This window comes from Macaca nemestrina, chromosome 10 (genome assembly GCF_043159975.1).
Source record: "Macaca nemestrina isolate mMacNem1 chromosome 10, mMacNem.hap1, whole genome shotgun sequence".
Lineage (NCBI taxonomy): Eukaryota > Metazoa > Chordata > Mammalia > Primates > Cercopithecidae > Macaca > Macaca nemestrina.
The window spans coordinates 580,440-591,147 of record NC_092134.1 but is presented as its reverse complement, the minus strand read 5'-3'; the positions used below and the strand labels follow the sequence as shown (position 1 = coordinate 591,147).

The following is a 10,708-nucleotide window of genomic DNA, read 5'->3' as shown; positions in this document are numbered from 1 at the left end:
CGGACATAACTGGGTCCTAACCAGGACATAACCCAGATATAACCTGGACATAACCAGGACATAACCCGGACCTAACCGGGACCTAACCGGGACATAACCCGGACATAACTGGGACATAACCAGGACCTGCTGGCCGTGGGAGGTGGGAACAGCTCGGGCCCAAAAACCAACAGTGCGGCACAAGCAGCACAAAGGTGTCCAGAGAGCTGCGTGGGGTGGCTGGGACACCTGCAGGGAGGTGGGTAGGTGGGGTGCAGACTCGAGCCCCAGTGCTAGCCCAGTGAGGCAGGTGGGCCTCAGGTGGGGACCTGGCCCCCTACAGTGTCCATTCCCATCTAGTTTTAGGGCCTGCCTCTGCCTCCTCAGTCTGTGGTCTGGGTAGACTGAGGCCTCTCAGTCACAGCTTCACACCCCCCAGCCATGGGGGCTCGGTGGCCTGAGATGAGCCTGTTCAGAGAGGACTCAGGACTTTGTTCAGAGCTTCATAAAACTCTATTTTTCCTGTTGACATTGAACCCCTTAACTCCCCACTTAAAGCTGAGGCCACTGGAACCCCTGTCCCTGAATCCAGCCCTGCCTGAAGCTGGGGGCGTGTCTGGAACCCCACAGGGTATGGGCTACTTTGGGTTTGCATTTCTGCCATCTTCAAGGGAAACAGCCCACGCTCATCCCGGCTGCTTGTCCCTGGCCTCTCCCCCTTCCCGCAGCCTGATCCCACACCGGGCTGGGCACCCCACTGCAAGGGGCAGACTTGGGGGCCGGGGCCCAGCACAGGGACCCTCCTCCCGACCCACAACGTCCCTTTCTGGTGTGAGCACCTGTGCAAGCTTGTGCACTCTCACACTGCACGCAGAGCGTGGCTGGCTGAAACACTCTCCAAGGAGAGCCAGGGAGTGGCCGCCAGGAGAGAAAGGTGAGTGTGGTAATGGGGAGAGCCAGGCGCACGGGAGCTCATGGAGATCACGGTGACGGTGATGCCATGTCCTGCGGAACTGACTTCCTCAGGGAGACTCCAGCGCTCCTGACCCAGACTGGGAGGGGCAGTGGCAGGCGGTGGCTGGAGCCCACGGTGCTGCAGGCCTGGAGTGGCCCAAACCCCCTGGGGTGCAGAGGACGGGGGTCTGCAGCAGTCTCACGATGGCAGGAGTGTAACAGGCCACTCCGTGTGGCTCCCTCTGCCCTCTGCATTCCACTCCTGCCTTCCAAATGCCTGCTGGTTTTCTGTGGTCAGCCCTAACCCAGAGCCGTCTGGCGAGGAAAATTCTAGGAAATTGTCTGCTGCTCAGCAGGGCCCACGTGGCACAAAGCCACCATCGGCGTCAGGAAGGAGTGGCATTGGGTTAGAGCTTGGGGGACAGAGAGGGCCCAGGGGAAGGGACGGCAGGTCTCAAGCCCCTGCGGAGAGAAGACACCTGCTCCACTGGGTGAACAGGGAGGGGGCAGCCCGCGGAGCTGCAGCAGGCTCAGAACCAGGCAATAGCATATCTTCAGGAGCAGGATGACTGCAAGGGGGCACGCTGGGGACCCCAAATTCTCAATTGCCTTGACACGTGGCTCAAGGCACATTCTAACTGCAATTCCAGGAAGAGGCCACCTGACTGGTGTCACCTGGGTCGCCTGCATGACAAACTGGGCCACCACACCCCATCAGAGCAGAAGGCACAATTTCTCTGCTCCATGGAGGCTGGTCCTAGCCTTGAAACTTCCTGGACAGACACAACATGAGGCTTCAAGCATGGGCTTCTCCTAGGCTTCTGTGGCTCTGCTCAGCCTCCTGAGCCATTGAGGGAGAATAAACGCCTGCATCCCACAGAAAGAGGCCTGTGGATTACAGCTGGGCCTGACAAAAGTCTGAACGAAGAAGCAAAGCCCCTGTTGTCACCCTGCAGCCCTGTGAGCAAGGCATCGTCACTGAGAGCCCAGGGGCTGTTTGTTACACAGCATTCTCGAAGTGAGAGCTGACTGACATTCCTTTGTTCCTTTTCCAGGGAAGCATGGGGCCTTGGGACCTGCTGTGTCACCAGACGGCACCCACGAGAGCAGACTATACATCTAAAATCCACTGAGATGCCATTATGGGAAGCAAGAGGGGCGGATGCGGAGGGCTGGAGCCGACAGCTGGCTCAAAGGTGGGGCTGGGGGCTGCAAGAAATGGAACATACTTTCTGGCTGTCATCCCACAAGCAAGTTTGAAACCCAAAGGACAAATGGCTTAGCTGATTTATAGGGCCTAATTTGGATCTGTTGGAGCAAATTGAATTTTGAATACAATTTCATGTCAATTAACTTTGCACACAGCATTACAGACGGCAGTGAAGAAATCTCCAAAGCAAAGGCCAGTGGCTAAGACGGAGGAGCTGACGCGCCATGCCGGAGACACAGATGCTCATAGCACCACTCAGGGCTCTGCCAGAGGACGCTGTGCCAGGGAGCAAGGGCCGTGGATGGGTGAGGGTCTGGGCTGGGGGCTGTGGCTGGGTGAAGGCAGGGGCTGAGGGTCTGGGCTGGGAGGGCCATGGCCATGTGAGGGTTTGGGCTGGGAGGGCCGTGGCTGTGTGAGGGTCTGGGCTGGGGGCCGTAGCTGTGGCCGTGTGAGGGTCTGGGTTGGGGGCCAGGGCTATGGCTGGGTGAGGGTCTGGGCTGGGGGGCCAAGGCCATGGCTGGGTGAAGGTCTGGGTTGGGGGCCAGGGCTGTGGCTGGGTGAGGGTCTGGGCTGGGGGCCGTGGCCATGTGAGGGTCTGGGCTGGGAGGGCCATGGCCATGTGAGGGTCTGGGCTGGGAGGGCCGTGGCTGTGTGAGGGTCTGGGCTGGGGGCCGTAGCTGTGGCCACGTGAGGGTCTGAGCTGGGGGCCGTAGCTGTGGCCGTGTGAGGGTCTGGGCTGGGGGCCGTAGCTGTGGCCGTGTGAGGGTCTGGGCTGGGGGCCGTAGCTGTGGCCGTGTGAGGGTCTGGGCTGGGGGCCGGGGCTATGGCTGGGTGAGGGTCTGGGTTGGGGGCCAGGGCTGTTGCTGGGTGAGGGTCTGGGCTGGGGCCGTGGCCATGTGAGGGACTGGGCTGGGGGCAGTGGCCGTGGCCATGTGAGGGTCTGGGCTGCAGGAGGATGTACTCCAGTGAGCCTGTGCTTCCTGGCAGGCTGGGGTGGGAGACGCAGCTACGCTTTGCAGAACCCCTGCCTGCAAGTCGCTGTGCGTGGAGGATGGACCCCCTTCCTGGGTGACTGGAAGGATGAGTGCTAAGGGGTGTGATGTGAGCAGGAAAGGGACCTGGGCTGGTGGTGGGGCCAGAGAGCTGAGCCCCAGGGGCCGGGAAGGAGTTGTGGGCAGGATCTGTGGGCCTCCAGCAGTGCGGAAAGAGAAGGGGCTTCACTGGCAAGAGCTGGGGAAGAGAGAGTGAGGAGGGGGCTCGAGGGCTTGATGGGCGACGGTGCGGTAGGGACATGCCAGGCACTCACCTATGGCCCTGACTGTGCCCAGGGCCCTGACTGTGGCGCATTTAAACCCATAGTTCCCAAAGTGTGGTCCCAGACCAGCAGCCCCAGAGAACCTCAGACGTGAGGGGTGGGGAATCCTGGGGTGGGCTCAGACATGTGTGCTCACACCTCCCTCCCGTCACGGATCTGAGGCCTCTATTGACTCACACATGGATTCACACACACACCCAGGGGCTTTCAGACCCCCGACAGCGGGATGCCTCATCACCACACCACCCCCACTTTATAGACGGGACAACGGAAACACAGAGATGTTATATCATTTGCCCAAAGTATTCTGAGTGGGTGGCAGAGCTGAGGCTGGGGCTGAGGCAAGCCGGCTCTAGAACTTCCCGTCCAGCGTGGTAGCCATCAGCCCCACTGGCTATTATATTTTAAAGTCTATAAATAAAATTTATAATCCACTTCTTCAGTTGCATTTGCCACGTTACAAAGGCTTGAGCCACCTGTGGCTGGTGGCCACCATCAGAACAACCCAGCCGTTTCCCTCCACTTCCGAGCTCTGCAGGCTGCTGGTCTAGGGGTCTCCTAACCGCCACAGTTTCTACCTTCCAAAGCACCCCATCCTGCCTGGGGCAAGAGAGGGCAGATGTGTGAGCACACAAACTGAAAACCAAACAAGCACAGGAGGTCCGCCCTGCACCGCACCAAGAAGTCAGTGGGAGTGGTGGGGGGCTCGTGGTGCAAGCTCTGCCCAGGGCCCTGGCAAGCCCCGGGGAGGTTCGGAGTCCTGGGTGGGATGTCTGGTCACTGCGATGCGTGCTCCTGGAGACACACAGCCCGGTCCACAGGCAGGCAAATACGCATCTGTCAGAAACCACCCCCAGCCGGGCCTCCCTCCCAAGGGCTTCCCATCCAGCACGTAGCCCAGCTGCTTTCTCCTGGAAGAGAAGGTTCCCAGAGCAAGCCCTCTCTGGGGAGCACCTGAGCCCAGAACTCCAGAGATGGCGGCTGGTCCCTGGTTGGCCATCTGAACACCTGGAAATGGATCAAAGGAGAGAAGGCACCTGGGGACGCCTCCCCCAGGACAGCCAGGAAAACCCAGGGAGAGTCCAAAAAGGAAGCCCCTGAGGAGGTCTACAGAGCCCCTGCCCTTCACTGGGGTCACGCATCTGAACGTCTTCAGAGACCAGATAAAGAAACAGCGTATTTCTATAATCAGAAACTTCCGGCTGGACGTGGTGGTTCATGCCTGTAATCCTAGCACTTTGGGAAGCTGAGGCGGGCAGATCACCTGAGGTCAGGAGTTTGAGACCAGCCTGGCCAACATGGCGAAACCTGTCTCTACTAAAAATACAAAAAAAATTAGTCAGACGTGGTGGCACGGGCCTGTAGTCCCAGGCACTCAGGAGGCTGAGACATGAGAATGGCTTGAACCCGGGAGGTGGAGGTTGCAGTGAGCCGAGATCACGCCACTGCACTCTAGTCTGGGTGACAGAGTGAGAACCTGTCTCAAAAAAAAAAAAAAAAAAAAAGAAACTTCAAAACCAGAACCTCAGACCTTCCCAAGCAATTGTTCTGGGGAAATGGGGTGCCCACAGGATGCCCCCTGCAGTCTGACTGACCTCTGGGCCCAGCCTGGGGTGGGGTGGCCTCTGGGAGCCTCAGGAGCAGGTGAGGACTCCCAGGCTGCTCGGGAAGGGGTCTGTATCTAAACAAGAGCCTGAAATGCCATCTGGGTGACCCTCGCCCACATTTCCTGGCCTTCTGTCCAGGGAGGGGAATTCGGGAGCAGGCATGCATGGAGAAACTGCTCCCGGTCCGCTTCTGTCTTCCTAATGAGGCTTTTAAAAATCAAAAGGGAGGATGCTGGAGGGTGAAACCACGGTTTAACAAAACCCGGAATGGGAAGAGGGGGAGGCGGGCCCTGCCCCCACCCTGGGGAGGCTTTGACGGGGAACCAGAGAGCGGCCTGGGTGGACAGGAGGAGGCTGGGTGAACAGGAAGTCCCCCCACACCAGTGAGCTACTTTCCCGACTGCCTCAGCCCAGCAAACAGCCCGTGATGCCCGGACCACACCCTTCCTGCCCCGCACAAAAGGCCGCCAGTCGCCTCTCCCAGAGGCATGGTAATGTGGACCCCGCAGAGTGGGCAGGGACCCCTTCCCACTAAGGGCAACCGAGGGCACCCTCCCTTCCGCCCTCCAGCAAACCACCATTCTCCTCCGAGGGCCTGTGCAGGGCTGTGGCCCCGACCTGAAGCAGAGTCCCCATGACTGCGTAGGGCTCGAAGTCGCCACTCCTCGGGGGAGGCCCTCTGGACCAACCAATGCCCACTCTCTGTGACACCTCCCAGTTCGATTTTCTTAAGATTATCCCTGGCTGATATTCTACTTGGCCCTGTGTTCAGGGTCTCTCTCCCACTTCTAAGAGGGTCATCTGTCTCAGCCGCTGCGGGGTCACCAACAGCGCCTGGACACAGGAGGCATCCGGCGAATACGCGCTGCGTGAATCAATGACTCTAGTGCCCACGCGCAAGGGGCCCCGGGGCTCAGGAAACCCCACCGGGCAGGCCCCTCCGAGCTCGGCCTGTCCTGGGGGTGGAGGAGGAAGTTCGCCCCGCGCCTGCCTCGCAACCGCAGCCGCCCCCGTGCGCTTCCTGCCCGCGCCGCCCTCCGCACTGCGCTCCGTGCCAGGCAGCAGCCCCCGCCCCGCTGGGCGCGTTCCCCGGGGTCTCGGTGGCTGGAGTTGCTTTCTTGTGGGACTTGGGGGCACGTGGCGCGGGGCGGGGACGCGGGCAGACCCCTCCCGCATCCTAGGAAGCCCGGGCGGGTCCGCAGGGGCGCGGGGAGGGGGCACTGCCTGGCCGAGGACCCTCCCCCGGTCCTCCTCGCCCTTTCCCCGTCCCTTCCACGCTAGCCGAGGGCAGGACTTCGGTTCCGCAGGACCGGAGGCCCCTCGCCCTCCTCGGAAGCCGCCCGCGGCCGAGGACCCCCGCCCCGCAGAGGAGGCTGGCGCTGCCCCCGCCTCCCGCTTGGAGAGTACCGCCCGCAGGTGCCCGCGGAGGGGCTGGAGGGGCCGTGGACGCCCAGCGCCCTCCCCTGAAGGAGCTGCGCCGACCACCGCGGGCTGCAGGAGAGGTCGGGGCGCCGGGGCGGGGCGCGGCTAGGGGGCCAGGCCGAAGGGCGGGCACCTGCAGGCGGGGCGGGGCCTGAATGAACTAGCGCGGCCGGCCGGGGCGGGGCCGGGGTCTGCGTGAGCGGGTCGAGGAGGGGGCGGAGCCTGCGGGGCGGGTAGGGGCGGGGCCAGTGTGAAGGGGGCGGGAAGTGGCGGAGCCTCGTGAGCGGGGCAGGCCGCGTGAACGTGAAGGGGGCGGAGCCTGTGTGAGCGGGGCGTGGTAGGGGCGTGGTCGGGGCGGGGCGCGCGGGCGCCCGCGGCGGCCCTCACTTCCTCTGGCGAGCGCAGCCGGGCGGAAGTGCGTCAGTTGTTATCTGTTCGGGGCGCCGCCGCCGCCGCCTCACGAGCCCGGTGCCCAGGAACCCGGCCGCCTGCCCGCCTGCCGCCCGCCGCGCCCGCCCGGCCCCGCCCGCTCGGCTCGATAGCCGCGCCGCGCGCATGGGGCGCGCCCCCGGGGGGGCGGCCGAGGGCCGCTGAGCGCCGGGCCCGCCCCCGCCGATGCGCCCAACCGCCCGCGCCGGGGGTCCCAGGCCGCGCCGGGCCCGGGGCTGAGCCGCCCCCCGCGCCCGGCATGCCCGGCCCGGCCCGCCGCCCGCCGCCGCCCAGGCCCCGAGCCCGCGCGGCGCACACTCAGTCCGGCGGCGCCGCGTAGCCGAGGGAGCCCGCCTGCCGCGAGCCAGGCGCGGGGCGTCAAGGTCACCGGCCCGACGGGGCGCACGCGCCGCCATGGAGGCCAAGGTCCGCCCGAGCCGGCGCTCGCGCGCGCAGCGGGACCGTGGCCGGCGCCGGGAGGCCGCCCGCGACGCCCGCGCCCAGAGCCCGTCGTCGGGCGACGAGCCCGAGTCCAGCCCCGGCAAGGAGAACGCGGGCCTCCGCGGCGCGCCCCCCCGAGGCGCCGCCCCCGCGCCCCGCGCAGCGCGTCCCCCGCGCCGCCGCCGCCGCGAGTCCAGCTCCCAGGAGGAGGAGGTCATCGACGGCTTCGCCATCGCCAGCTTCAGCACCCTGGAGGCCCTAGAGGTAGGTGGACGGGCACAGCTTCGCCCGCGTCGGGGCGAGAACGGGGCCCGGAGTTGACGCGTTGGGCGGTCCCGGGACCCCTGGACTTGTGACCGCCCGCGCCGTGGGCACCCCTGAGGGAAGCCCCGGGCACTCGGCCCCCGTTCCAGGGACCCTGGGTGCTGACCGCTCTCCCAGACCGTCGCATCTGGAAGACACAGCAGCGTTGGGTGGGTTTAGGGACGTTTTGAATTTCAGAGGCAAAGAAATCCACGCTTAGAAATCGTGGGCTGTCTGACAGCACCGTCGGCCTTTTATCAGTTGTGTTTCTGTTGCCAGCGTATCGCTCTGCTTGGTTCAGGACGTGCTAGGGAGCAGTGCTGGATCTTAGGGAGGTGGTGATAAAATGGATACTCCGCGGGCCATCCCGTTCCCCCCTCCCTTCGAGGGCTCTGCTGAGAAGAGGAGAAGGAGGGTTAATCCCAAGACCCCTCTTGGTGACTGTTGCTTGCTGCATGGTTAATAGGTTGGCAAAAAATACTGCTTGTCTGGCTGATGGACAATATTTGCTGAGCAAATACTGCCCCTCTTGCGTGAACCCAGCTGAGCAGCGAAGGAAATTAAATGCTGTCCCAGAGTTGGGGCGGGCACTGTCTCCCCAGGACTGGCCTGGGCAGGAATGCTAGCCAGGTGCCCTCCACCAGGGCAGAGACCCCCTCAGCGAGGTGTGTCTCGTGTGGCACTTACTTTGGGGGACCCTCATCTGCTGGACTTTGATTCCCAGAATCACCCTATTTCCAACCCCTCTCACTTTTCCAGGGGCTTGGGAGCCCATGGCCTGAGATCCCCCTGTCTCGGAAGCTGAGCTTTGGGAAAAGGGGAGATGGCTACTGCAGGCCCCTGAGGCAGCAAGTCCTCTTCAAGTTCTCATCCAAACTCTCCAAACTAGAGAGCCTTGGGTCAGGGCTGGTTTCCAGGGAAGTGGCCCCAGAACAGGTGCCGCTTCATGTCCCGAGTGCACGGGCAGAGCTGGGGCTTCGTGTCCCGAGTGCATGGGCAGAGCTGGGGCTTCGTGTCCCGAGTGCACGGCAGAGCTGGGGCTTTGTGTCCCGAGTGCACGGCAGAGCTGGGGCTCCTGTGGGCCCAGGACGCAGGGGTGGTGCTAGGCCCATCACACAGCCTGGCCATCCTCTGTCGTGCACACTGGGTGACTCCAGGGCTGGCACACGCCATGCTCTGTGCTGGGACGGGGTGGCCCTGGGGCTGTCTTCTGCTCTCTCAGTGGTGATAATGACATGGACTGCATGTGTACTGGGCACGTACTGCAAGCCAGGCCCTGTGCTCGGCTCCTGCACTGCGGCTGAGACCGCGACGATGCCCACCTTCCGGAGCCGTCACTGCCCGCCCGCACCTCCTGGGTCCCTAACCGCGGCCTCCTTGCTGCTCCAAGCGGGTCAGCCCTTGTACCCTGCTGTTCTCTGCCTGCTTGATGTTTGGTGCCTTTGTGTCTCTGCGAAAATGTCACCTCGGACTCCTCTGAAGTGGTGCCCCCCACCCCCGTCAATGTTGCCCACCTTCTTCCTGTCATCCGCGCTCTGCGAAGCTGTTTTAGGATGTCTTTGCTCTCCATGTTTGTCTCCCGCAAGAACTTGTAAACTGAAGGAGAGCAGACACTGTCCTCTGTGTCTCCTATGGGGTCTGGTGCTGGGAAGAGCTCGGCGTGTAGAAAGTGCCCGGGAGACCCAGGGCCAATCCCAGGCCCATGTGCTTTGCCCGCAGTGGCTCTGACTGGCTGTTCACCTGCTCCAGCAGGGTCACGTGCCGCCGCCTGCAGGCAGTGGGTTCAGTGGGTTTTGGTGACTTCGACTTAGACCAGCGGTCCCCCAGGTCATAGTGAGACAAGTCTGTTTCTGCGTGGCATTAACACAGCCACGGCACCCCGGGGTGGTTTCATGCCCCTTCCTCTGCCCTTCGGAGCCTGCCTGGGAAAGTACGGGGCTTCTGCACAAGTCATAACCTCATGATCGTCCCACACGTGTCTCTTGGTTGACCACATTTTTTGTCAAAGTGTAGTGGTTTTTCCCCAAAGTTCAGATAAATCGTAATCATATAAATAGTAATGACTGATTAAGTAAGTATTCTCTCCACCTGAGCTGCCCTTCACAGGCATCAACTCGTTTACTCCTGGAGGAGCAGCCTGCCCTCGGCTCTGCCTCCTTCTCTCACAGTCTCTCTGTCCCCACCCACGTCTTGGGGAATCTTCCTACTCTGGGATGCTGGAGGATGGGACACTCAGGAGTCGGAGGAAGCCCTTGTAACCCCAGAGGCTGGCTCGTGCCCGCGGGACACTGCAGTGATGTAAACAACCAAACACAAGTGTAGACTTGCCGGGGAGGTGTAGCCTGCCTGCGGGAGTCCTGTTACCTCCTCCCAGACCCCACATGTGCTGGGACCAACTCCCAGCCCCGGCCCCTGGGGCAGGCCCCCCACTCACAGCCCCTTCTTCCCCCAGGCAGACCACCCTCCCTGCCTGTCTCAACAGGGCCCCCTCGCCCTGTGCCTGGGGCAGGTCTCTGTACCTCTTTTGTGCCCCATGCAGGTCCCTGCCCCATTTCTGTGCCCTGGATGGGACACATAGGTCGTTCTGTGCCCGAGGCAGGCCTCCACACCCGTTCTGTGCCCTGGGCAAGCCCCCGCCCCCTTTCTGTACCCTGGGTGGGACACACAGGCCATTCTTTGCCCGAGGCAGGCCCCCCACACCCGTTCTGTGCCCTGGGCAAGCCCCTGCCCCCTTTCTGTACCCTGGGTGGGACACACAGGCCATTCTGTGCCCGGGGCAGGCCCCCACCACCTGCATGTTTATATGTGCTCCTGTAGCGGAGGAGGAGTCCCCCCTTGTCCTGTCCCTGTGTCTGTATGTGCTGTGAACACAGCAGGCACTCTCTAAATGTTGGCGGTGGTGGTTGTGGGCTGAGGAGGGCCAGGGTCTGGCCTGGCTCAGGGTGTGCCTGCAGCCCTGGAGACAGCATTAATGATTAACGGAGGATGGAGACGGGAGCCCTGTGGCAGGGCTGAGGACCTGCAGAGGGGCACGCTGGACTGGGTGTG

General features: G+C 62.9%; 1 protein-coding gene across 17 annotated transcripts in view; it reads left to right on the top strand.

Annotated features, from left to right (window-relative positions):
• The first annotated feature begins 6,851 nt into the window (after positions 1-6,851).
• LOC105490587 (fibrosin like 1) overlaps positions 6,852-10,708 on the top strand; it is a 96,460-nt gene continuing 92,603 nt past the window's right edge. For 7 of the 17 annotated variants that reach the window (XM_071070732.1, XM_071070734.1, XM_071070733.1 and 4 more), the window contains exon 1: positions 6,915-7,621. In XM_071070732.1, the coding sequence (XP_070926833.1) occupies positions 7,331-7,621 (291 nt within the window). In that variant the 5' untranslated portion in view covers positions 6,915-7,330. Of the gene's footprint in view, positions 7,622-10,708 lie in introns of all 17 variants that reach the window. The other 10 variants (XM_071070740.1, XM_071070735.1, XM_071070737.1 and 7 more) reach the window with 6 other exon arrangements.